The sequence below is a fragment of the Acanthopagrus latus genome, chromosome 7, assembly GCF_904848185.1.
Source record: "Acanthopagrus latus isolate v.2019 chromosome 7, fAcaLat1.1, whole genome shotgun sequence".
NCBI lineage: Eukaryota > Metazoa > Chordata > Actinopteri > Spariformes > Sparidae > Acanthopagrus > Acanthopagrus latus.
Genome location: NC_051045.1, coordinates 10,349,312 through 10,375,438, shown reverse-complemented (window position 1 = coordinate 10,375,438; position 26,127 = coordinate 10,349,312). Strand labels below are relative to the sequence as shown.

General features: G+C 40.1%; 2 protein-coding genes across 7 annotated transcripts in view; one reads left to right on the top strand and one right to left on the bottom strand.

Annotated features, from left to right (window-relative positions):
- The first annotated feature begins 1,554 nt into the window (after window positions 1–1,554).
- LOC119023249 (transcription factor-like 5 protein) lies at window positions 1,555–6,347 on the top strand. Of its 3 annotated transcripts, none has more exons than XM_037105042.1 (7): window positions 1,555–1,801; window positions 2,277–2,841; window positions 2,943–3,099; window positions 3,201–3,357; window positions 3,469–3,640; window positions 4,487–4,628; window positions 5,706–6,347. In XM_037105042.1, the coding sequence occupies exons 2-7, from the start codon at window positions 2,285–2,287 to the stop codon at window positions 5,829–5,831; spliced, it is 1,311 nt and encodes a 436-aa protein (XP_036960937.1). In that variant the 5' UTR covers window positions 1,555–1,801; window positions 2,277–2,284; the 3' UTR covers window positions 5,832–6,347. The 3 variants fall into 3 exon arrangements, with proteins under 3 accessions (XP_036960937.1, XP_036960938.1, XP_036960935.1); XM_037105043.1 differs by having other exon boundaries at window positions 1,555–1,820; XM_037105040.1 differs by having other exon boundaries at window positions 1,555–1,825.
- The window catches only part of col9a3 (collagen, type IX, alpha 3), a 32,225-nt gene continuing 12,424 nt past the window's right edge, over window positions 6,327–26,127 (bottom strand). For 2 of the 4 annotated variants that reach the window (XM_037105037.1, XM_037105035.1), the window contains exons 2-32: window positions 23,856–23,924; window positions 22,609–22,644; window positions 22,125–22,196; window positions 21,618–21,671; window positions 18,262–18,297; window positions 17,720–17,743; window positions 17,522–17,575; window positions 15,934–15,987; window positions 15,727–15,768; window positions 15,579–15,635; window positions 15,409–15,462; window positions 15,218–15,271; window positions 14,987–15,040; window positions 14,849–14,902; window positions 14,666–14,719; window positions 14,536–14,589; window positions 14,398–14,451; window positions 14,238–14,291; window positions 14,065–14,109; window positions 13,914–13,967; window positions 13,718–13,771; window positions 12,892–12,945; window positions 12,728–12,799; window positions 11,236–11,271; window positions 11,022–11,066; window positions 9,239–9,271; window positions 8,445–8,591; window positions 8,260–8,314; window positions 7,983–8,165; window positions 7,754–7,831; window positions 6,327–7,421 (exon numbers count right to left, since the gene is read on the bottom strand). In XM_037105037.1, the coding sequence (XP_036960932.1) occupies window positions 7,237–7,421; window positions 7,754–7,831; window positions 7,983–8,165; window positions 8,260–8,314; window positions 8,445–8,591; window positions 9,239–9,271; window positions 11,022–11,066; window positions 11,236–11,271; window positions 12,728–12,799; window positions 12,892–12,945; window positions 13,718–13,771; window positions 13,914–13,967; window positions 14,065–14,109; window positions 14,238–14,291; window positions 14,398–14,451; window positions 14,536–14,589; window positions 14,666–14,719; window positions 14,849–14,902; window positions 14,987–15,040; window positions 15,218–15,271; window positions 15,409–15,462; window positions 15,579–15,635; window positions 15,727–15,768; window positions 15,934–15,987; window positions 17,522–17,575; window positions 17,720–17,743; window positions 18,262–18,297; window positions 21,618–21,671; window positions 22,125–22,196; window positions 22,609–22,644; window positions 23,856–23,924 (1,971 nt within the window). In that variant the 3' untranslated portion in view covers window positions 6,327–7,236. Of the gene's footprint in view, window positions 7,422–7,753; window positions 7,832–7,982; window positions 8,166–8,259; window positions 8,315–8,444; window positions 8,592–9,238; window positions 9,272–11,021; window positions 11,067–11,235; window positions 11,272–12,727; window positions 12,800–12,891; window positions 12,946–13,717; window positions 13,772–13,913; window positions 13,968–14,064; window positions 14,110–14,237; window positions 14,292–14,397; window positions 14,452–14,535; window positions 14,590–14,665; window positions 14,720–14,848; window positions 14,903–14,986; window positions 15,041–15,217; window positions 15,272–15,408; window positions 15,463–15,578; window positions 15,636–15,726; window positions 15,769–15,933; window positions 15,988–17,521; window positions 17,576–17,719; window positions 17,744–18,261; window positions 18,298–21,617; window positions 21,672–22,124; window positions 22,197–22,608; window positions 22,645–23,855; window positions 23,925–24,796; window positions 25,255–25,712; window positions 25,743–26,127 lie in introns of those variants that run through there. The other 2 variants (XM_037105038.1, XM_037105036.1) reach the window with 2 other exon arrangements.

Genomic DNA, 26,127 nt, shown 5'->3' with positions numbered 1-26,127 from the left:
TTTGGCCGTGTAAGATTTATTGCTAAAATATGACTGGTGAAACAAAGTATACAAACTCAGCTTCTTTCCTTAAAGTGCAAGACCCCTAAATTTATCCTCAGCATGCTTCATGCCAGAAAGTGTGGATTAAATTTTATGATTTACACAGCCAAATCAAAACTCAACCTGGTTACGTGCATTAAGAATAACTACAACAACATTACAGAAATAGCCGATAGAGGCCAGGTATAGTCATGAGCATTACATTGAGTCAGTTTCATATCCACTCAAGAGTTCTTTGTGTGATAAATGTATGATTAATATATCCATTGGTGGAAAATACTCAGATTTTTTTAGAAGTGTGAAATATAAATACTCTTGTACAAACATTTTAAAATTGTTCCTAGGTAACATTATTACAATTCTTCACTGAATATATTTGTTTGAATAGTTAGTATAAACAACAACACATCTTTTGGGTTTTATTTGCCTGGGTTAAAACACAAGGCAGAGCAAAAATATCTTATGGTTTTGACACGCATTGTGGCATAATCCTCATAATGCAAATTATTGGGCAATGAAATCTTGAATCATGAAAGAGCAGCATGGCTGGTCTTGGAGTGAGTCATGTTCTCACAATAATATTGTCTGTTTGGCACAAGATCTGTTTTTTATTTAAGGTGTCTTAAGGGTTCTTGGGGTGACAATCAGTTGTGGATAGACATAAACTAAGAATGAGCAAAGCCCTTCTGTAAAGTCACCTGCAGAGCTCATGTCCTACCAAAGGGGGGCGACAGCATTCAGTTGGATCTTTAGTCCTGATTCAGGCATCACAGCATCCAACAAGGAGTTGATGTAAGTCTGGCTTTGGTAATTGCAGTGGTTGCATGTAAGTAAATGCATTAAATAAAGTACTATATTTAACTACAACTACTGGTTACTTTCCTAAAGTACTATATTTAACTACAACTACTGCCTACTTTACAAATGAAAATATACACTGTTACTGAAGTGCATTTTTTGATTGATTGGCATTCGGATAATACAGCAACAACAAATAAAAAAATAAATAAATAAATAACTGATTCTAACAATCAGCCATTACCCATAGTATTAGGGTTGTTGAAGTTTTGACACAGATTTTCGGGTTTACTGCAAATGAACATTGGTTCCAAATATCGGTTTTAAGTCTCCTTGATTTCTAATAATTGGTATGGGCCCTGAAAAGGTGACCCTAAGATAACACTAAATGGATACATTTAAATGTATGTGTAATTTACTTTTACTTTCATTATGTAAAATTACACATGTATACTGTATAAAAATACTTATGATACTAGAGTACATTTAATTGCAGATTCCTCTATTTTAAATAATTAACTTTGTATTGATTTTTAAGAAACAATTACATGACACAAAGAAGAGAAATAACAATACAGTAAACAACCATACGACGTGAAAAACAGTCATTAAAAATAACATACAACACAAAAACATTATCAAGTTTACAATTAAAGTGATTTAAGTGAAGCACAAATATCTCAGATTTGTACTAAGGTGATGCAGTAGTTGTGATTCTCCATTGTAAATGTAGTTGTATGTATGTAAGGCTGCCTCTTCTCTGTGCTGGACAACTTGACTAAATTTACATAGTTTGTTTGTTGCTTTTTTTCTTTCTTTTCTTTCTCTCCCCAAAACGTTGTAAAATATTACGAATATTGTTTATCAGTTTTCTGTCGGAGTGCGGCGACGTCCGGCAGTTGGAAACCAACGTCAGTTAGGTTAGCTAGCTGAGTCATCAAGGAGTCAGAGTGGCGTCAAAGTAAGTTAAAGACTCAAAAGTAAGGTCAGTACAGAGAGCTGAGTGATAACATAAACTGCAGCTTAATTGAGGTTTAACCCTTACAAATTGGGCGATATTGTAGTTGAATGTTATTTGTGTTAAGTTTTCTTTTTCGTTTGAAAGCCAGGCTTTTACCCAGATTGTAACGTTAGCCAACGTCTCCTCAAATGTACTAGCTTAAAATCCCTCGTTTGCTAACTTATATTAATACAGGAGCTCATTAACCTTTGCAGTCACGAACAACTCAAAGTTCACCACTTAAGGTGATGTTTGTTTGTTTCATGTTTGTTTCATGTTTGTTTTGGCTAACCCACGCTCATAGACGCCATTTTAATAATGATAATAACTCGCGCTGAGCAAGTATCCTGGGTACAGCACATCGTAGTTACATGACCTGTTCTGGTGGAAATGTGTGACAAATAAACAATTTTGCCTCATCTCATCCCATCTCCAGAGTAAAGGATGTCATCCTGGTCCTCAACTGGTAAAGCCATCTATCTGTCACCCTCACATGGGGTGATTTTGAGCCAAGGTGGATGTTTGACACATAATCGGGAGCAGACGTTGGGAAATGAGCTTGGCCTGATGGAGATGTCAGAGTTTGAATACACACACCTTCAGCACCTTTTCCAGGCACAGGTAGAGGCACATGCTGCGCCTTCAGAAGGGCCAGATCCCACCTCTCCCCCTGCCACAGTGATGGGTAAAGATGCCACTGAATCCACAGTGATGTCTCCCTTCACAACCATCACTCAAGCTATTGATCTATCAACGTCAACTGAAGAGCACTGTCTAGTTTTGCCAGCAGAGAAGACACCAGCTTCTTATGGAGAGGTCCCAGGTTTTGTGCTGGCGAGAGTCAGAGATGAAGGCAGTCTGACTGAACTGCACACCAAAAGCAGCACATCTTCGCAAAATCGATCCAGATCAGCTGCTAGAGTTTGCTTGGAGAAAAGGTTTAACACAGTGTCTGCTGAAAGCCCAAGACAGCAAGATATCCAGTCTGCAGCTCTGAGCAAGTAGGCTTCACAAATGTTTTGACTGTTTTGATTTCATTTTGACCACATAACGACACACTCATATTTATGGACTGTGCAAAATCTTTGTTGTTGTGTTTCAGGTTTTTGACAACCCTTCAGCAGTCTGCAGAGGCTCAAGAGGCAGCCATGTATCCTCAAATGCAAAAGTGGATGAAAAGTGACAGAGCAAATCCTTCTGAAGTTTCCAGTCCATTCGTGGGAGGTGTTTTTAACCCAGTCACCAACATGTGTGAACAAGTGTGTTGAATCAATACCACTGGATCACAATGCAGTTTCTTACAGATTTATCAGAGCCATCATTGATTAGTTAATCCATTTTCTTCCTTCTTTAATTTCAGGTGATTGGCCATATTCCTCACATGGTTGAGCCTAAGCATCAGTGTTTAATCCTCCCCAAGAATTTTCCATTTAACTTCCACCCTGAAAAGGTTGTTACAGCTCACTATTCAAGTGGCAGCAACTCAACACAGGAGCAGCAACTGGTGAACATAGAAAGTAATCATCAGTGCTCTAAATATCATCATATATATTTAAGTTATAGTGTCTTGTTGCTGACTGATAGATAGATACATGAATCTGTGTCCATCTTATCTATGTTTTTTACAGATGCAGCGGCAACGCCACATGGTAACACCAAAAGCTCGCGACGCAAAAAGTCTGCTAAGGCTTCCCCAGACTCGGCTGGAGAACCAGGGAGCAGCACAAAGAAAAGAGCCCGAACTAGTATGTCGCTCAGCCAGCGTAGAGAGAAACACAATCGTAAGGAGAGGGAACGCAGGTGAGCCGCCATTACAAACAGATGAAATTATCTCTGTGTACTGTTCCCTTCAAAAAAAATCATTCAGACTAAACTAGTCTGAGTTACTAGGATTGAGTAATCCTTTAGTTATCTAAAGAAAATGAATCCTTAATTATTCTGATAATTGATTACCTGTTAAAGTATTTTTTAAGTAAAAGTGGAAGATATTTACCTGTTCCAGGTTCTCAAATGGGAGATTTGACCACTTTAATGAATTTGAATATGTCATGTCATTGTCCGAACCGCTTATCCCTTTCCATGGGGTTGCGGGGTGTTGCTGCTGGAGCCAATCCCAGCCTTGTCTCAGGGCGAAGGCAGGGTACTCCCTGGATAAGTCACCAGCTCATCGCAGGGCCCTCACTAGTGAGCAATGTCGGGTTCAGTGTCTCGCTCAAGGACACTTCGACATGCAGCTCAGCCCTGCCCGGAGCTGGGATTTGAACCAGTGACCTTCCGATCACTAGTCGACCTGCTCTACCCGCTGAGCTACAGCCGCCCCTGAATTTGAATATTTGGGGAATTTTTATTGTTAATGTTTGTGACATTTGATGACATTATATTGTTCTCCAGGGCACCATGATGAGCAGTTTCTACTGTTTTGTAATGTTCCATAGACCAGATGTGTAGTAACTGATCAAGAAGCAGATGAGTGGGTAATGAAAATAATCATTAGTTGCAGGCCTAGTAAGATAACATGATGTCTTGGTCTCCATAAACCACAAGGGCATGAGACTTTTATTAAGAACCTCAACAGGGTCAGAGGCCAGTAAAATGTGATAAACAATGATTACAAATATGTGTAATGTTTTTGCTGCTGCTGTGTAGGAAGAGGATTCGTTTGTGCTGTGATGAGCTGAACATGCTGGTGCCGTTCTGTGACTCAGATTCAGACAAAGTCACCACTCTGCAGTGGACCACTGCCTTCTTCAGATACATCAACAACACATATGGAGACACCTTCAAAGAGGTCAGTTTATGTTGTCTGTTTCTGTAGTCTCTGTTGCAAAGCATTTTGGTGTGATTGTCCTGCAACTGTATTATTTGAGACTAAAATATTGGCACTGGAAGATAAGATACAGGGTTCTGTAGAACTTTTGGGGTCGGTTATGTTATGAAATCCACAGTCCAGCAGCATTAACCAACTGAAATTGTCCACAGGCTTGTATCATAAACCGAGTCAGGGAAAGTCCCATTGTTCACATCATGATACAGTCCTCTCACATATGGCCAGTAAAAAAGAGATTAACATGTGTAAATTGCTACAAATTGTTACTCAGAGCCCCTTTAATTATATTACCTCTTGCTGCCTGAGTAATAAGTAGTGCTGCTGACATTATTTGACTTTCGTTATTGAGGAATTTCAAATCAGATTCTTCTCACTTTACAGTACAAATCAAATTAACTGTACTGATTTACTGCTGTGGATAAATGATTTACAAACTAAAAAAAACAAGGCAGAGAATTATAACAAGCCTACCAAATATTCAGAATGTTCACTGAAGTCCTGAACTTTACAAGAAGAATTTTACAATTTTTATATATGCTTGTTTTATGTAAGTTTTAATTAATTAATCAAACTGTGGTGTTAGTACAAGGGCCACCACTAGAGGGGACTGTGAGGTGCGGTATAGGCCCAAAACATTTGGGCAAAGTGTGTCATCAGTGAAGGGAAGTACGTTTTGGAATGATCTGCCATTTTCAGTGTTGTAGAAAGTACCCAGAAGTCATACTTGAGTAAAAATAGATAGAGGTATCATGTTAAAATGTGATGTTTACAGATCAATATTTTATAATGTATTCTGTGTGTTTTAAGTATTACTTATTGAAGATTAGTACATTGTTGTTTGTATTGTTACTGTTTTCTTTTATCGTCCAGGGCACTACAGATGTCAGTTAGCTTTCTCACTAAATCTGGCATGTTTACATCATGTATTTTTAAATTGACTTTCAGCTCACCATGTTGACCATGTGCAGGCACATAAGAAGGGCTCAGACTGGTTCTTTCTGTCATTAACCACTACATTCTACTATTCACCCATTACAGGAGTTCAAGAAGGCATTCACTGATGAGAAAGGATTGATTCTTAAACCCTGTCCTTCATCACACCAGGACCTAATCCCCCAGGCGATGGACAAGACACTGGACATCCCTCTTATGGTAGAGCAATAACCCTCTCACTGTTTTATCTGATAAATCAGCCAGATGTTTGAGTACATTTGAAGTCCTGGAGTCGGGTTATGAATGTGTTGTAACAAATGAAACAACCAAAAGCATTACGGCTCGACATCCGACTGCGTTACAGTGATTTGATAAACTAGAACGTTTCCAGTCTGAAAGCATATGATACATAAACATATTTGATTTCATTATCTGTCATACACAGGCAGCCCTGTGTTTCTCTACAAAAACAAACATCTGAAAGTGATCTTATGAGCTGTGTTTCACCTCTCAGGCTGTCATACGTTAAACGGTTTTAATTATATGTGTAGCTTTTATGTCCTTTGTTCAAATTTTGTTTGCTTGTTATTAAAATTGTTTACTTATTGTTACACTTTGTAAGTATATTGTTCAGTCTCCTTGTGAATTAATGTGGTTACTTGACTTTCATAGTGTTAAGTATATTACTTCGAAGTACAGACTGTTCATTTGATATGTAGAGAAGAGTAAAGTTTTACTGAAAAGTGGCTTTATTTGTTCTTTCTTACAACATGTCGCTGTAGCATCTTACTGTACATACAACAGTCACCCACAAATAATAAATAGTATTTAAGGTCATGTATATTTAATAGATACAGCACCGGTATTACATAGTGGATGATGTAATTTCAGATTTAAAAGAAAAAAGAAAAAAAAAAACTTTGTTCCTAAGGTTCTGAAATTGATTTAACAATAACTGATTTATGCACGCACAAGTTTTATTTTGTTTTGGTTCTCACAAGTAGAGAATCAACTTCACGTGTAATTAAAAAAACAAACAAAAAAAACAAGCTGTAAAAAAGAGACTATCAAAACATTTTTGCATTAATCTACACAATTTCTGGGCACCTGGGTATTTTTGTTTTTATTCCTTTTATAATACATACACAGCTTTTGGCTTCTGACGCCTGTTTTCATATTTTACACTGTAAGCTTGTATATTGAGGTAACACCTGTGATTTACATTAACGGGCCAAGATACATGCACATTCACTTCAGAGATGGTCACTGTTGTTTTTAGAAGGATGTTAACGAAGGTAACGGGGGCACGAAACAACATGTACAAAGTTTTTATACACAAAGGACTCATTCATTTTCCAGTTGTTTGTAAGTCAAGTCTTGTTATGTGATACTGTTCATATGGACTCTTCTGTCCACTTTAATTCTGGATGTGATCTTGATGATTTTGTCTCTCAGTTGCTCTGGTATTCATGTCAATCCTTGGATGTTCCTCTAGTCCTCTCAAGATATCACACCTGTTGATGTTACTCTTCTCCAGCTTAAATAAAGAGGACATTCGTGATCACTCTCTTCTTTCATTCCATTCTTTCACCCTTCCTCCAAGGGGTGGATGGCATCAGGTGGAAGGAAGTCATGTTTAATGATTTTTGGGGTTGGAGGATTTTCCAGCGGCCTGTGCTCCCTGGCAGGCTGATGTATCACAGATTCCAGGAGGTCCCTGGTGTCCAGTCCTACCTACCCTGCCTGGCTCTCCAGGCTCTCCTGGATCTCCTGGAGATCCATCACGCCCATCTTTGACAATTCCAGGTACTCCTGGAAGACCTGTGAACAGCATTCAGGGGGTGAGCCAAAATCGGATGTGTGTCAGAAAACATTTCCTCAATTTCATGATGAATCTGTATATATTCTGTTATCATAGCACATAATTGACTCGTAATAGCAGGACGATCAGGTTATCTCATAACATTAATGATGGCTCCATTCCATTTGCGGCATTAAACCAGCATGCCCTGGAACAGGCACACCTGAATGGAATGCACCCACTATTAATCTCATTAGTTATGTCTGTATAGACATGTCAAATATCTGTCATGAGTAAGATTTATATGTACAGCTTTGGCTCTGGTTCTTTCATATTGTTTAACGCCACATACCTTGGTATCCTTGGTCTCCAGTGGGCCCATCAATAGCTTTACCAGTGGATCCCTTATCACCTTGCTCACCAACATCACCTGTAGTGAAAACAGAAAACTTTAATGGAATTCTTCCACCACTAATTTTGATAAAGAGGTTGTATCACTGGACAACTGCAGAGGAAGTGAGCAAGCTATTTTGGTTTTCCTACAAACTGATCTATGTTCTGCACTGATTGATGTTTCATACCTCTGGGACCTGGGTCTCCAAGTTCTCCTGGCAGGCCTCTGTATCCTGGTGGTCCACGAGCACCTGGATGCCCAATAGAACCAGCAACTCCAGGTTTTCCTGAAGGCCCAGCAGGTCCAGGGCGACCCACCATTCCAGGGGCCAGAGGTCTTCGAAGGTTAGCGGCCAGCTGTGCAATCTGATCTGTGCGTGATAGAAAACACGTGAGTTTAATTTACCCATGACTTTTATTCAGCAATGCAGTTAATTACAGATACATTTCAATATAATCTCTTACCATCGATCATTGAGCCACACAGCTCTCTGATGTGCTGCTCACTGGCCAGTTTACCCTGAAACAAACACATTTTCATCAGAATCATTGGAAGTTCATTAGACATTAGACAGCATCAACATTTAGTATGCTTCCATCAGTCACACACTTTTAACAGAACTGTACAGATTTTAAGCAAAATGACTTACAGGTACACCTGACTTTCCTGCAATTCCAGGCTGACCCTGCTCTCCTTGGAAGCCCATTGGTCCTTGTTTTCCTGGGGGCCCTCTTGCCCCAAGCTCTCCTTGTGGGCCTGTCACTCCCTTAGGTCCCAGCTCACCCCGCTTCCCTGGCTATAATGAAGAGGAATTATTCGTTAAAAAAGTCATTATATTTTGCAAATATGGAAATCAATTTCTTCCAAACTGAGCTAAAAACATCCATACGCCTCTGATTTGACTGTTGACTAAACGCCAACAGAGGAGCAAACTGGGTCTGTTGAGACAATGTGGGGGCGGGCTCGTATGGCGTCTCGTTGCCTGATAATTACTCCGAGGAGCACAGCAAACAGTAAATGAGACTGTGAGAGCGAGACTCATCAGTACTGTCTCTCTAATTACATAAATTGCACTGCAGCTTAATGTGGCTCGTCTCTCCCTTGTGGCGATAGCAGCAAACAGGCCAATAAAGCAAAAGCACCAATACCTATCGCTAATTAATCCCATTAAACCTGGAATGTGAAGCAGAATCATGTGCAGTGAGTCTGACAAGTGGGCAACAGCTCAGAGCGAGGCACTAGCTTTCAATGTTTAGTGAGGGAGTTTGGAAGAAACTTTTGCTGCTAATTACACCCACACACAACATCTGATCTAACTTTGTTCTGTCCTAATAAAAAGACATCTACTGTACGTAGAAAACTGGTTTGGAGGGAGCAGGTGCATTTAGATGTATGAGGACACACAAGTAACAAAATACAGATGAAAACAACAACGTAGCTCACCTGTCCTTTTTGTCCAACTGGGCCGAAAGGACCCTAAAAAAATAAAGATATGTTTTTAGTGAAATGAAAACAATAATTTGGCATTACATGATGTGAACAAGCACACACTCAATTACTCAATACAAATACAATACTTTATTTGTATTGCACAGGAGTCTCCAGACTTGTCTTGGCGGGCTATAGAGAAAAGCAAATACCTCTTCTTTTGTTTTGTTATGATGTATCAAACGTTCCCTTAAATGACTGACCTCGTCTGCAAGCCATGATCAATCAGATTATGAAAAATGATTGCTAATTAGAGAACCTACATAGGGCTGCAATGGTAAAAAACTTAACAAAGACGTGAAATGATGATGCTGCTTTTATCGGTGTCTGTACCAAACTAACATTTTCTTAAATCTGGAGAATTTTGCCAGGTCATCTCTGCTGCACTACAGTGCTGCATTACGATGTTGTCTTTTCACACAATTAAAAAACTTGCTCTTGGCCCTATTCCCTCAAATTTAAAGTGGCAATAGACATTGTTCTTACCGCCTCGCATTTTCAAGTGGTAATATTGTTTGCGCCACTGTTGCACATACAACTTCAACCTTTTAGTTTTTTCTCAGATTCCCAAGTAACAACAACACAGGACAAGTTTATTCAGTGATTTAGTCTATAATAGAGATGTGAAAGCAGACAGAAATAGTGCCAGGCTGCTGCCATTTGGGCATTTCAAGCAAGAATGCTCTCCGATAGCGACATGATCTGGTTATAATAAAATGATTCTACCAAGGCCTGTAACAACATGATACCTGCGGGTATCGCGTTATTTATAGACTCCAGAAAAGCAAGGGAAAAAAACATGGAAAATATATTTTTTCAGAAAAAAACATAGTCACAAGAATTACTGAACCATTTCAAATGTAATGTATATTTGAATATCCAGAAAGCTTGACCATCCTTAGGTTATAGGGAAGCAATCCAAACACTGATGGTTTCTTTATATCCATCACACTGTGCATTTAGAAATTACTTCATAACAAAAGAACAGTACAAAACTTGCCCATAGCCAGTTTGAAAAGCATTTTTATCTCACAAAAAATGCAAGGGCATAAACAGCTGTTTATATAATATATATTTTTTAATGATAATAAAAAAATTGTGACTACGAACATCTGTTGGGTCAGACCGAACATCGAGGTGGGCCAAATTTGGTCTGCAGGACACACCTTCGGCAACCAGTACAGTAGGTATAGCCCTAGTATAACATTGGTACCTCAGATTCACAGGTGTTATACAGGTTAGTAGTGCATAGTGGATTAGGAAATTCTAAGAAATAATAAAAGTGATAGAATGAAACCATACAACAATTAAATGGACAAAATAAATATAACACAATAAGCAATTAAATCAAGGTCAATAAAGGTCAGTAACTATTCTGATCAAAATCAGGCTAAAAGGTCACGTTTTACACTCTTTTCAGCTGCTCTCATATGATCAGGCAGGCTCTTCCCATGTGCCAGAGTGGCCAAGACAGGCTGATGTTAGACCATGAAGGGCTTTATAAACAAGTAAATTACTAAAAGTAAAATCAATATGAAAACTGACACGCAACCAATGTAAAGACTTTCAAATAGGTCTAATGAGTTCTCTCCTTCTGCTCCTAATTAGCAGTCAGGCAGCAGAGCTCTGAATCAATAGTGTAACTAATTACAGCTAACAAAGTAATGAGCCTCCAGAGCCGCTTGTACTGCATGTGTTTGGATTTGGATCGAACAGTGAAAATGAAGAAAATACTTACAGGCTCTCCGTTCTCTCCTGGTAAACCATCACTTCCTGCCACACCCTAGAGAGACAACATAACATCTGAGTGATTTTATTCCATCTCATAAGTCTAATTATGGGATTCTTACCCATGGACATAAAACACAGTCCCCTCTCAGTTACAGACTATTACAGAAAAAAGGCTGGATGAAGACTATCACAGGGTATCTTTGTGCTGGACTTATATTTACCATGTCTCCTTTAGCTCCAGAAGCTCCGACTGGACCCTATAGGGGTTGAGAGAGAATAAATGAGAGTTATGCAGAAACATTTTGTGGACAGCCGGCTGTGGCAGAAGGAAGGGGGGATGAAGGGAAGTGAGGTGGGCTGGTTGAGGGGAACCTGGAACGGTATAAAGACGGGCTTTGTTCTGTCCTCAGATTCTGAACAGGAGGTCTTTTTGTGTTGGTGATTTCTCCTCCTCGACTTTATAGCACTGTGACTGAGGAGGGACGAGCTGCTTATTCACCTACAGTACGTTCCCATGCTGCTCCGTCTGTTTGAGTAGATATATGCTGGTGTGCAGAGACATTTCTTTGAGTTTCATGTTTGAATTTGAAGGAGATTCTTGTCAGTTTTGACTTCTACCTGTTTTGTTGTTGTGCTTCACATACTGCAGTAGGACAATAAATATATTAATATTAATCGTAAATTGACCGAAAATTAATCAGTAGTTACAACCCTGACTTCCAAAAAGATGTGTGACTTCCAAAAAGATGTGTGACTTCCAAAAAGATGTGTGGCTTTGTTTCTTTGCACTTTGTGTGTTGCAGGCATCAGATTTATAATGACTGTATATTTATAAATGACATAACTATTACAGGAGATACAATGACCTATTTAAAATGGAATATCGTATATACTTGAATAAGAAACATGTATCTATGTAGAAGTTGACTGAATAAGCATACAAGGTTTATGTGTAAGTCTGCATTATAATATTTAATCAGAGGATGTTATCTAATTTATACGCGATGATTCGTCATGACAGAAAAATTCCATTCAATGCAACACTTTTCATTGAACTTTTGTAATAGAATTTGATGGAAAAATCCTTTGAGGTGCAATATGTAACTTCTTGATACATGGAGTATCAGAAATTACACAAGATTTAGATGTACTTTTAAAGCCATATGTTTACATGAGGGCCAAACAGGGTTACGGTGTTCAAGAATATAGACTATATGACCGTAACTGTTATTAAAAACCTTACATAATACACCTTAAGGTCACTATTTCAGTCAAATATTTTTTGCGTTTGTAAGAAAATGATTTGCAAGTAATTGTATTCTGTTTGTTTTTACAATTTATAGTGTCTCACCTTTCTGGAATCGTGGCTAGATTTCTTTTTTTTATATTCTCTGTTTCCATCATAACATAAATCTCACTATTTTTCTTGTTTGCTAAACCTGCTGTGATAGTAAACTGAATATTTTTGTGTTTTCAGACTAAACAACACATTGTAGGACCTTACAATTGGCGCGGCTGTTTTCCTACATTTTATAAACCAAATTATTAATTGATTAATAAAAAAACAATAACTGACAGGTTAATTGCTCATAATCCACAGAATGTATTTTTAGGATTGTAAGAAAGTTGAATGGGTTTATTATGTCAGGGTTTACACTGAATGATGACATTCAGCCCTGTGACATTTAATACTGTCAAACATGTCAAACTCACCCTTTCACCGAACTCTCCACGAATTCCTGTTGGACCTGGAAGACCTGGATCCCCCAAGGCTCCTTTAACCCCCTGCAGTATATGACCCACACACACACAACCAGTCAGCTCACTGCTAATTTAAAAAAAGAACTGATTAAGACTTGTGATGTCATGCAACTAACCTGGAAGCCCTTCACTCCCTGAGGCCCTGGGTTACCCGCTGGTCCAATGCCTCCCTGTAGGAAACAGACATTATCATGTAATCCTATTGGGAAGAGCATGCAGTGGTAAAACAAACAAGATATTAATGATGTTTCCCTGGTGAAAAAAGATGTTTTTTATGGCTAACATTTCAGAGAAGAAGATCTTTAAAAAAAACAAACAAAAAACGCTATTTGTGTGAGGTGTGATTCATTATGCAGCGCAGTGTGCGAGTGAAGTGTGTTAATTCCTCTGCTGCTTTATCCCATTTTTTCCTCGCTGCAGGGTCTGATGTGAAAAACAAAAACCCCTCTGTTCATGCGATCCTCTTTTATGAATACCTGCTCTCATCACTGGCCCTTCATTACTAACAGACTCCACCTTAACAAGCCACCATACCAGCTATAATACTCTCAGTACTATTTGTGGCAGAATATCATTAACTACAAAGGGCAGCGGTTTATTATGCTGCTACTCCAGTTTTATCTCAGTGTGAGAGAATGCACGCTGTGTGCTGCTATGCAGTGTGGTACTTTTTCATTTCTTTTTCATTGTGTCATTGTGCATTCAAAAATCTGCACTGGTTATAGAGGAGTGCACTTTAAAGTGTTGGAGTCTAAATTCTATACCTTTGTTAAACTTAACAGATGACCACATTTGCAGCAGGGAGTCAAACATGTTGGCTTGTCAATTTGGGGGAAATTATTTTTAAATGTCCTGTAGTGGATACTTTGTAAGCCTCTGAAGCTACTCAAGCAGTGTGTGTGAACACATTGCCTTAAGTGTAAAAGGTGAGCTTTAACTTACTGCCACTCCTCTGGGTCCTGCGATCCCCCTCTCTCCTGGGATGCCAATGTCACCCTAAAGGGGGGGGGGGGGGCAAAAGATGGCGTTGACAAGTCAGGAAAGCCACATTGTTGAAAGTCCCATATGGGGTTAAGTGATGTGTCAGAGAGGCTGTGACCCAGTGATAACCCCCCGATAAAGCCCATCAGATACATACAGGAATACCTGGCTCTCCAGAGGGCCCCGTCTCCCCAGGCTTCCCCGGATCACCCTGGTTTAAAAGAAGGAAAAAGAATAACGTTGTCCTCCATCATCCTAATCTTAGCTCCAAAAATTCAAGTCTGTTTCTAACTGGTTACAACACTCACAACTTCTCCTTTGGACCCCTTTGAGCCAGCCTTTCCTTGCAGACCCTGTAATAGAAAATACATCAAGGAAATTATAGCTGCAGATCAGAGTGGGAAACTACTAAGCCTGAAGAGTCACGAGGGGTTTAAATAATCAGTTATCTTCATTCAGACAGGAAGCAACAAACACTCACAGGAAGGCCGTTTGGTCCTTTCTCTCCGACCACCCCATGGCGTCCAGCATCACCCTATTGACACAGACAACACTGTGACATCAGCTTCACTCAGGCTGTGGACTGTTAACTTCATTTATTTACTTGCCTGCAGGCCATGCAGATAGAAGAAGCAACTTACCTTCTCGCCATCTAATCCTGGTGTGCCATCTTTGCCGTCTCTGCCAGGAATACCCTGTAGAAGACATCACACATGATCATTGTGTTTCTGGGCGGTAATGTATAATAAATATGTAGAATTTTTCTGACATGCACTTACAGGCTCTCCTTTGGGTCCTGCACCCCCAGGACCACCTTTGGGACCAATTTTACCCTGTTGAAAGACACATGATCAATCTATCCATCCATCATTCTTCCTGAAACTTTCATCACAAATCAGTATTACTTACAATTTCTCCTTTGGGTCCTTTGAATCCCTGTGGTCCTTTTTCTCCAGCGTCACCCTGGAGACATCAGATGAAACACATACAGCTATTCATTGATGGGACCAGCTGTCTAATCTAGCGACAAACTACAATCATACTGTTTCTTATTTTTTTATTTAAGTGTGTGACAAACAAGGAGAGACTCACTGTCTTCCCAATGACGCCAGCGATGCCAGGTTTGCCTCTGAAACCAGGCAGGCCCTAAAGACAAACACAGGAAATATACTGTAAGTACACACATTTAAATGTTTGTGTGTGAGTGATCACGTTCTAAATGTCACTTACTCTGTCTCCTACAGATCCCATTGGGCCTTGTAAACCTCTGAGACCACGTGGGCCCTGAAAAGCAACATCAGAGCATTGTGAAGGCACATTAATATGACAAAAATCTCTGGATATTTCACGACTCTTGAAGGTGCTGTACAAAATGTAAACAGGGGAAATGTGTGTATAGGCAACAAGTGAGAAGAGACGCAATAGCAGGAAAATAATCTGAATTATCTTTATCAAGCTCACCTGCAGACCCACGGTACCAGGAATACCTGGTGGTCCAGGTGGACCAGCGTCACCCTGGAGAGGAAAGGACACTTGAGATTAAATCATAAACAAGCAGCTGTACTCAGTATAACCATTATTTTGCCAAAATAGGTTAATTAGACACATTTCATCACTGATGCCAGCCAAAAAATATCACATGATAAACTCACCTTCTCGCCATCTTTTCCAAGCTCTCCCTTATCTCCTTTGTGCCCTGTGTGACCCTAAAGGAGCAGAAGTTTAATGATGATATGAGGGTGTTGAGATGAAATGAGATTCATATATGCTCATGGAGACACTGAGCACGGTATGATCCAAAACAAAGTAAAAAAGAAGCCACCTTGAACCCTGGCATCCCAGGAGCACCAGAGGGACCAGGGGGGCAGATGGCAGGACACTGCAGAGGACAGAGACAAAACAATGAGGACTCTACACTCACTGTGTGCTGGTGTAACGCTGCTCTCACAGCTGAAGGATTGCAAACTTACCAAAAGGTCGCCGCTGAGATCATGAAGTGTACCAGGAAGACCCTGGCGGAAGTAGAAATGACAACAGAGGACACGTTAAGGGACCTTTTGTCCATTTTAATGTTCATCTGTAAATTCACAGATATTCAACAAGAGATCCACTGGGTGGCAGTGGAAATATACACTATGTGATTGTTCTGTAAAGCATATAATGACAAATGCACTCACTGGTGGTCCATCAGGGCCGGGAGGTCCTGGAAGTCCTGGAAGTCCCTCAGCACCCTGAGAAAAGGATAAATACCAACACAATTAGCAGCATCTTCAGCATCTGTTTTAAAATAGGTGATTCTTTTCCTGATTGTGTCAAAGTTAGAGCCAATCTGCAACATCTCAGATCTGCAAAGTCTCACAGTTGTTACAGTCACGTGTAGCTTTCCCTGAGGACAGAGTGACACTTAAAGTCTCCTCCCTCTCAAAAAACCTGATTGACTTACCGTCACTTCACTTGTGTCTGAGCCGTGACGTGACTGCACTTTCTCTTGTAAGTACTCATATTGTGCAGCTAACTGATCTGTTTTGATGCTACCTGTGTAACTGTTTTTTTTAAATGTTGTTAGATAGAATTTCTTTTGATAAAAAAAAAAAAAAAAATGTGCATATTCACAGATTCTGGACAATCTGGACAATAAATTAATCACATAAGAAATCATCTAAGGTGAGTACAAGTAGATGTTCCTAACACCGAAATCCTCACACTGACATGAACTGTAAAACTTGAAAGTCCCTGTCCTTCTCGTTACTACAGTTGAATGTGTGAGCTTCACAGTGAGCACAGTGGGAGTGAGCAGTGAGTTTGACACAATTTTCACATTCATTGATGAAAGAGCAAATTTTCTCCCTGATGACCGGGGCCTACAAGAAGGATTTGTGACATCACAGACACTTTGGAAACCGATTCTGTTCCAATATTCAGCAGATGTGATGTGGACAAAGTGAAAAATACTTAGATATGAATGTATTTTAAATTGGGGAGAGGGAGTAGAAGCTATTTCAGGGATTTTAGCATGACAATTAAACTCTTTTGGAGAAGAAAACATATATACAAATAATTGTTTAAAGTAGACTATTTTACACCTATCTGTGTTGTCAAAATGAATTCTGACCCAGACTGTAAAATATGTTCTCACTGCTGCCAACACTACTGTGGGATCAAAATGAGATGAAAGTCACATGTTGGTTCACATAGCCAGGACAAATGTGTGAAATTGATATCATTGAACTCTATGTTGTGTGTGTGTGTGTGTGTGTGTGTGTGTGTGTGTGTGTGTGTGTGTGTGTGTGTGTGTGTGTGTGTGTGTGTGTGTGTGTGTGTGTGCTACCGTCACTCTTTGGATATTCAGCTGTTAGAAGCGTCTTTCTAAAACCTGCACTTGAGCTGAGTATGAGCGATGGATCCTAATTAAGCGTGACCCAGTAGAAACACCAGGCCAGTCCACATATTAAAGTGTCCTTCCTCTCTGGTGGTTATTCTTATACTCCTACAACATTACGCAGGAATTTAGGGCAACGTTGGACTGGTTGACGTCAGCAGAGCTGTGAGTTAAAACCTGCTGGGTCTTGATCTGATCAGCTGCAGAGGCTCATACACGAAGTTTGCTTTCATTTCCCGTCTCTCAGATGATAGATCTCTCTGTGAGTACTGACTCAAGGATAGTATGAAATAGAAATGATCACAAGAATCATTGTGAATCAGAGGACGTAACTCCTACACGAGGACGACAGGAAGTGTAATTGGGGAGATCGGACAGACACTCACCGCTGGACCCTGGGGTCCGACTCCGCCTGGCAACCCGTCGGTTCCAGGAAGCCCCTGGAAACAAAAGAAGACATCAGAGGACATGTTTAGATGTAGCACACAGCCAGAGCTACAACATTGTGTAACATGCTCAGAGAATCTCAATCTCCAGCGTTACACACAAGAGAATAATATAAAGAAACAATGTTGTGTACTCACTGCAGCTCCTGGTCTCCCTCTGCCCTACGGAAGACACAGGAAGGCAAATTAAGTCACAAACACAGAGAGCATGATTAGATTTACTCACAACATCAATATCCACGATGTGATGTATCACTGCCTAATATCCGCTTTAAAAGTTTGTCCCAGGTCTTTGCTGTGAGGTCGATTTGCACTTTTGCAGCCGAGTTTGATCAGATCAAACTAGATTCTAAGTTATTCTTTGACAATATGTGACACTGCTGCTATCAAAAGTGTTAATTTAGAGTGAACTAAGTCTGCTGTCGAATGTTTGCCACCTTGAAACTAAGAAATAGCATCTAAGTTGCATTCAAAGTGTCCTCATAGCAGTGAAAAAAAAATGAATAAAATATAACTTACTTGTTTTTATCACTTATTTTTAAACTTTATTTATTTATGTTCACGCTATATTTTTACTCGGACAACTTGAAAGCCTGATTTCAAATTTTTGGGACTTAATCCGACCTAAACCTGACATCACTTCACCATGTAGGTGTTACATCGTATGTGGGGGTACTTACAGCAGGTCCAGGTGGCCCAGGGGGTCCAGGATCACCCTGTAGACAGAAAGGCAAAATACCAAAATCAACCTTTCAGACGAAATCATGAACAGTGCATAGAAAATCTTCCGACCCACATATGAACCCTTTGAACACACTGGTTACCCACGTGGGGACATAATACAACCCCGATTCCTAAAAAATTGGGACACTGTGTAAAAAAGTAGAAATAAACACAGAATGCAATCATTAGCAACCCAGCTGTGTTTTCTGACAACTGTTCCCACACCGATGAAGTAATATATTTTATACAATCATGTGTTTCACGTGACCCTCGCCCTGTCCTTGCTTGGGAACTACTGTGTCTTCCTTGGATGCCTCTTTCATACCCAATTATGATACAGTTATAGCATTCAACAACTTTCAGTTCTTTGTTACCCCAGACCCCAACATACATGTTGCTGGCATCAAATTCAGGATAAACATATATTCACAAAAATCAAGTTGATAAGAGACGATAAATACATTATCTGTTTTGTTTATTCTTTACACAGCGTCCCAAATTGTTTAACTTTGTTTCAGCTAATGGAAGTTGTAGAAATTTTGAAAGTTAGGTTACAAAAGTGAAACTTTATCTTTTTCATTAAAAATACACATTAATGAGCAGCTCTGTCCCCTTTTTATTTTGCACAGAGTACACAGAGCCACTGATTCAAGGACGTCACTTTGTGTTCAAACGTGATAGGGACATAAGAGCTCAGATGAACAAAAAAAAACATTTTTTTAATGGTCTTTAAAATTTTGGGCAATGTAATGAGAGGCCCATGCTGCATGAGGACAGAGTAGATAATAATAAGGCGGGAAAAAAATGTATAATTGCACATCAAAGTCAAACGTTTTCTACATTTCAAGGTGAAAGCTATTTTTTTTTGCACATTTTCAATTAATTATCTTTTAACAATCCCCAGCGACACCAGTGTAAATGACGCTTTTGCAGAGATTTCAACCTCTATGTGAACGATGTGCTTGGTTTCAGCAGACTTATGGGGGCTGCCTCTCAGCAGCTCTTTTAAAAAAAATCTATTGTAGGGTGGTTACTGTGGGGTATGTGTGTGTATTAAAGTCATGCTTGACACACCTGCTGTTCATATTCCAGCAAGCCATATGATCTGTCTGTCAATATCTTCAAATAAATTAAAACTTGTTGTGTTGTCAGGCTTCAATGGTGTTCAGACAAAAAAAACCCAGGCCTTCTCTGTGTTTTCTCTCAATCATGAATAAAAGTCAGAAATGCTACAAAAACAGCATTAAACTAGAATTACACTCAGTGGAGCATGTAAGTCCTTCAAGGCCCAACAGTCCACTTTAATTCAGTCAGCTTAATCCAGTTTCACACTCAATAGCCCTGCATCACACTATATTTAAAACACCTAGAACTCCTTAACCAAAAATTAAAAACCTCAAACTGAACTCATGGAGAGATACCAGCCACCTAAATGTTCTTTCATCAAGATCCATTCACATGAGGAATTAACTGAACTGTTGACAAACACTCACAATACTCACAATATTAAAAAAGAGTGAGAAAAAGTTTGTGTATCCATCCCTTAATTAAGAACTGCGCCAAAAGGTAATGGCATATACACTGGGCTGAGACCCATCATTCCAAGGTTTTAGGAATTCTGTTTTTTTTTTGTGTGTGTGTGTGTGTGTGTGTGTGTGTGTGTGTAATTTTACAGACAAACCAAATAAACAAGCAAACAAACCAACCATCCAACAAAGCAACCAAGCAACCATCCATCCAACCAACCAACCAACCAATAAACGGACACAGGTGAAAACACAACCTCCTTGGCCTCCACCTGAGAAACATTCTGTAATTTGGTCAATACTTTTTTCTGATTCAGGTCATTGGAAAGAAGAAGACCACAAATACTGTGCCACTAAATTTAAATTAACTGAGAGGAGGAAAACGTCTGCATCTTTGCAAAGAAAAGTTCCATTTATACTTGTCTTTCTTCAAAATCTCTGGTTTTATATTTGATGTGTTTACCTGTACATTCCTGAAATATAAAAATTAATATTCTTGGTACTTTTAAGTGTGGAGGACATAGTAACAAGTATTGCTGGTCTCAGATATGTTTGTCTTGCTCTTTCCGTCATTAAATTCACCTTGTTTTCATTTTTCATCCATTATTTCCGTCAGGTTAAAACAATTGCATCAACAAACTTGCCCCATGAATAAATCAATTTGTGGTTTCCTGTGGTGTCACTCCTTAATGATAATAATAAACAATATCAATAATATGTTTTATTCACAAGCTCCTTTCAAGTCACACAAGGACACTTTTCAAAACAAGATTAAAACATTATGATAATAATCTTCTAAGCTTTCTAACCTCCTGCGATCACTTCTCCTCCCTGTCTTAACTCTTTGTTCACTTCCCTCACAGCTGTATTTGTGTTGTCTAAGAGGTCAAAAGACTCCAAATAAACAGGCCTGACACAGTAATGTTACCTCTCCACCACATTCCTCAGTCTGCAGACTAGACAACAGGGTGCACTGGCACACGAATCACAAGCAAGCGGATGCGAGGTAGCTGAAAATTACCTGTAAAATGTGAGAGGAATCTGTATTGTGTTGTGAAAATGAACATCATTACTGTCAGCTTATCACAGCTAGTTAATGATCCTGTTTGTCTTTGGAGGTCTCTCCTGCAGCACTATGAAGCATCCATGGCAATGTAGTAATCTGAGTAATTAGGCATGTTTGTTGTTGCAAGCTTCCTCATTAGGTGGGCTAATTAGTTGAATTTGGGGAGGGGGGCAGCCTTGCAGTGGAACTTAATCTTTTCATCCCTTCCTGTCTTGTATCTGATGTGTCTTCCCGTTTAATCACTCAGTTTGCAGCCGTAGTTTGATGCCACACGTGCTGTGATTCTCTTCTATCTCTCAGAGGACAGTACCTGTAACCCTCGGCATCGTGGCCACAGATCATCATCCACTCCAGTTTTACAGATTGGTGGGAAACTGTGCGCATTCCGGGCCGGATTAGAGCAGCAGCCGAAATAAATCCGATTCTGATCCCTCATTAAAAATATTCCCACCAAGAGACTGAGCCGCCTTGACGAATCCAAGCTGACAGAGGAAACACACGGCCGTGTCCCCATCAGACCCTCTCAGAGATCCTCGCAGAAACAGCAGTCAACAGAGAGTGTTTTTGTGTACATGCGTGATCATGTGTCTTAGTGGCTGACTTTAACTAGCTGATTAATGAGGAGCAGTCTGAAGTAGAAAAGGTTGTAACATTCAATGGGGCGCATCTTTAATCGCATCCTCGGTGTCCCAGTAAGTTCAAAAGACTTAGACACACTTACTGGTTCCCCTGCGGGTCCGTCCTTCCCAGCAGGACCATCAGGACCTGTCAAACCCTGAAGAGAGAGTAAATCACTCAGTTGTACATCACTGCCTTGTGTTCCGCTGTTATTTGTAATAGACTGTACTCTGCCAAGTATGGAAGCCCATTTCCGCCAGATAAACAAAAGAATAAGATTAAAACTAATCTTGACGAAAATAATACGGCTAAGTTGAGATGATGAGATAAAAAAGCCTGAACTATGAAATAGAGAGTCAAAATTTTGAGACAAAAAGTTGAAATTATGACATAAAATCATAAATATGAGATAACAAAAAGAATGTGTAGGAGATTAAAAGTTACAAATTACGAGATGAAAATCTAAAATCTAACAATGGGAGAGTTTCTTCTAACAAAAAATGAAGTGAAATGGGCTTCTCGCCACTGATTCCAGACATTTCTTGACAAAGGTAAAAGTGGTGCATTGCTGAGAATAAGAATCGTCTGCCTGTGCTCATCTGAAACTTACGTCCACCCCTGGAAGTCCTGGCAGGCCTGGTTTTCCTGGTGCCCCTGGTATTCCTGCTTTCCCTTTAGGACCCTACACAGGCGCAGGGAGCGAGAAATCAACTATCCCGTCAAGTGAACAATGATTTTATCTGTGTTCTATAGAACCATCTTGACTCTGATATCCTGCTCTGTGAATTTAGACTACATCATATGGACTGTACAAAATGATCTTTCCTGTTCTTACATTTTATGTTGCATTTCCTTAATTTGAAATACAGCTAATTATAAAAAGACACGGCTTTGACCTGTGACATGGTTGTAAGAAGTTATATATATATTTATAGTTATATTTTTGACAAGTTGTGGGGGGAGTGCTGCACTTATTTTCCCCATATCAAAGAAAATATTAATCACACTGCTTTATAAAGTGGAGCCCCCATCAACACCCCATATTTTTCTTACAGTCCCTTCTTTAAACTGACTTGTCATGTTGGAATACTTACTGCTTTCCCTGCCAGTCCAGCAGGTCCAGGTTTGCCCTGTTAATAAAACAGAAAAAAATAAGTAACAGGTATGAACCAAAATGTGTGTTTCAGTGATTTTCTGTTGATTTCTTGTACACAGTCTTGACTGAAATTCAGTCTTTACAGCAGAAATATGAAAGTGATTGCAGCAGTGAGTTTCAGTGGGCAGGATGTGATGTTTGGCTTTTTAAAGTGACTGGGACAGAGCAAACACTGCTGAGCTGTACAGACCGGTCACATGATAGAAGCTTCAGTTTGGTTTGTACAGGGGGGGATGAAGGTGAGGGGAGGAGGTGTGAGGTGAAATTCTAGATGGTCTCATAGGGTTGGGGAATGTATGAATGGGCCGTCTGTGCGCCTCAACTTAACCAGAGGCACAAAAATAATCACAACTCAAAGAAATACTCCCAGATTTTTCTGACAAGACATAAATATAGAGGAAATACGATTTTGAAGTGCGTTACTTATCTTATCTTCTTTTACTTCCCTATAATCCAATTACCTTATGTAACTTGTGCAAATAAAGTCTTGTAATGTCATTTTCACTCATATCTTTACAATAACTTATTCTTTAAAAAAACACTAAAAAGTGAGGATTCTGAGGGGCTTCGATTCAGTATATTATTCTTGTACTGGCCACACATACTGATGAGACACAAACATGAAAATCCACACATATCAGGCTGTCTCACATCACACTGCAAGAGTTAATAGGACCAACTCGAGTAGAAGTAAAAGCGATTCACAGAGTGAATACAACCAAAGCTCTGAAGGGCTTAAGAGGAAAGAAAGATTAACACAGAACTCCACTGAGTAGACGGTCGATTAAAGCCTGCCTACCTGACATCCATGATTATGATTCCATAGTGGTAGGAGGAGCTTTGGGAGGAGTCAGTGTGATAAAAACTAACATCTAGAAACATTTCAGCCACATTTATACACAAAGAAAACACTATCTGCCACAGGTAGCTGACAAAATACAAAGAACTCTAATCACTGAGGCTATGGCACAAGTTACAAACATATTCTGATTTTGGTGACTTTACTCTGGAACTTGACACTTTTAAAAATATACGGAAAATAAACTGGTCAGTATCTCACAGAGAGGAAAAACCCATTCACATGAGGTGCCAACTTCTTTCTTTTACAGATGGAGTTGGTTAAATCTAAAAATAGGCGAAAGTTTGAGGGCGCGTAAAGAAAGCGCTGCAGTCTGGTCAACTCACGTCAGTGCCATCCCTTCCAGGCAGCCCTGGGGGTCCTTGTGGCCCTGGGGCTCCTCTGGGTCCCGGCCTCTGAAACATAAAATTCGTCAGAGTCAGAAATTTTGCTTCCACTGTTCCTTTGACATCACAAATGCTGCACACATGATTAGAATGTGGTTTGATATGAACTGAACAAGAAGTGATACATGTTTGCTTTACTTTGGCATCAGAGGTCAGAGACATTATACCCAGAACAATATCAAGGAAATAAAAATATTCTGCCTGACTCTAAAGACTCGACATAAATTAGGCTGGAATACATTCAATTCAGCAGCAGCAGCTCCATGATGCGTAAAGACGCCTTTAACCTCTTACGCACGAGAGGAAGGCTAAACTAGATTTCTGTGCAAACACAAATAAATCACTGTGTCACAGTTCATTTAAACAAAATAAACTTATTTCACTGAGGACTTTTCTAATGAGCTCCGGCGCTCGCCCTCAGCCGGGGAGCCTGGTGAAACAGAGGGGGCATTGTGCGCTGTGCCACTGATCTCCAATCCGCGCATTCCACGGGTTCAAGGAAAACATAACCCTGACTTCATCGAGTGGTGCGAAAAAGCGCGGCCACCTGCACGCAATCAGGCTGGTTCTGTAGAGTAAGAATAGGCCTACAGAGCCAGAGATACAAAACACCACCCACATTCAGTCTGTGGTGACTGTACGAGAAGAATAAAGAGCATCTGAGCGAAAAACTTCCAAAATAATGCGCAGGTCAGGCCTGAAGCGACTGGCACCAACATCAGCATCATTATTATTAGTAGGCCAACCAGCAGGTCACATACATTTACTACAATAATTTAAGCATATGCATGAAGCACAAAAAAATAAATAAAATAGAATAATAAATGCAGTGATGCAGGCGGCTAACTGACAGGAGGGACGCCTCTCTTGGTGACTCTTACCTGGGCTAAGGATGATGTCAAAAGCTGGCACAGTACGAGCACCCAAACAGCAGAGATCACCGCCATGGCTCCCCGCTCTCCCTCACAAACCCGAGTTGATGCGCAAAAAGGTCAAATCCCTGGTTCCCGGTCCTGTCTCGCTCCCCCACAGCGTCCGCGACGGAGCCTTCCCTTCACCTCACGGCGCGCAGCTCCTGAGTGGCTTTCTCTTTGCTCCCAGATAAACCCGAGCCTCCAGCCGAAGGGGCTGAACTCAGTCTGGCGCACTGAGCACAGGGGTGAGGCAGGGTGAGGAGGAGTGAGGGAGGCAGCGAGAACCATTTCGGACACTCACGAGAAAGTGGGCTGAGCTAAAACACTCAACATATGCGAGGGGTCCCGCACTGACCAATTAGAAGGGGACCCAGAACACAAATCCCGTCTGTCTGTCAGAGTTTTTAAAGGCTTCTTTAGTGGCCATGTTTACATACATGCTGACAGCAGCAGTTCAGTAGGTTAATACAAATTCATTAAGTTTGTGGTGTCTCTGTAGGCACTGGAGGCCAAGAAGACCTCCTGAGCTGTATTATGGATCAGGCACCAAAACATGCTGGATACTACATTTCCCATGATTCAACTCACGTGAACCCCTCACAGGCATAATTGAGCCTCCAACTGGGGATTTGGGACTTTTGTGCACCATTTTTTTTAAATATTTTTTTTTTGGGGGGGGTCTATTGTGGGTCGAGACCCATCCGACATCCAAGTTTTGCTGAAATCCGCTCTTTAGTTTTCACATAACCCTGCTGACAAACCAACCAACCAAAGGACAGGGGTGAAAACATGCTGAAGTCACACTCCCGTCAAATAGAGGTATTAAAAGCCCCCCGAAATAAAAATAACAAGAAACAAATTCCGTCAATGGATGAACTGTTACCTCAAACAAGGCGCATGGTCAAAAACACTATCCTGACCACAAATATCTCTGTAAAGGAAAAGTGATGCACAACATTGCACGTTAGCAGTTACAGCGATACAGCTCCACAAGGGTTCAGAGAGAACAGGAACAAAATCAGGTTTTAACACAACAAATTTGTTATGAGCTGATGAATATTAAACCATCCATCTGAGCGCACTACACCTGAGCCGTTCTTAACCTCAGATGTGCATGAAATACAGGTTGTAAACTTTAAAATATAAAAATGTGAAATGATAAGTTACCTTATTGGTACTGGAATCCCTATAAAGAAAGAACTGCTTTAATTATTGAACCATGGCAGTCAATGTAGATTTTAAAAAGCCCAGAAGTGACTTAACAAGCATCTCTCCACCTCTATCATGGACAGCAAACA

Bases quoted from the DNA above. Each gene is read 5' to 3' on its own strand.
- LOC119023249 (XM_037105042.1), top strand. From the start codon at position 2,285: ATGTCATCCTGGTCCTCAACTGGTAAAGCCATCTATCTGTCACCCTCA. The intron at 2,842-2,942 runs GTAGGCTTCACA...GTTGTGTTTCAG, and splicing joins CAGTCTGCAGCTCTGAGCAA to GTTTTTGACAACCCTTCAGC. The intron at 3,641-4,486 runs GTGAGCCGCCAT...GCTGCTGTGTAG, and splicing joins CGTAAGGAGAGGGAACGCAG to GAAGAGGATTCGTTTGTGCT.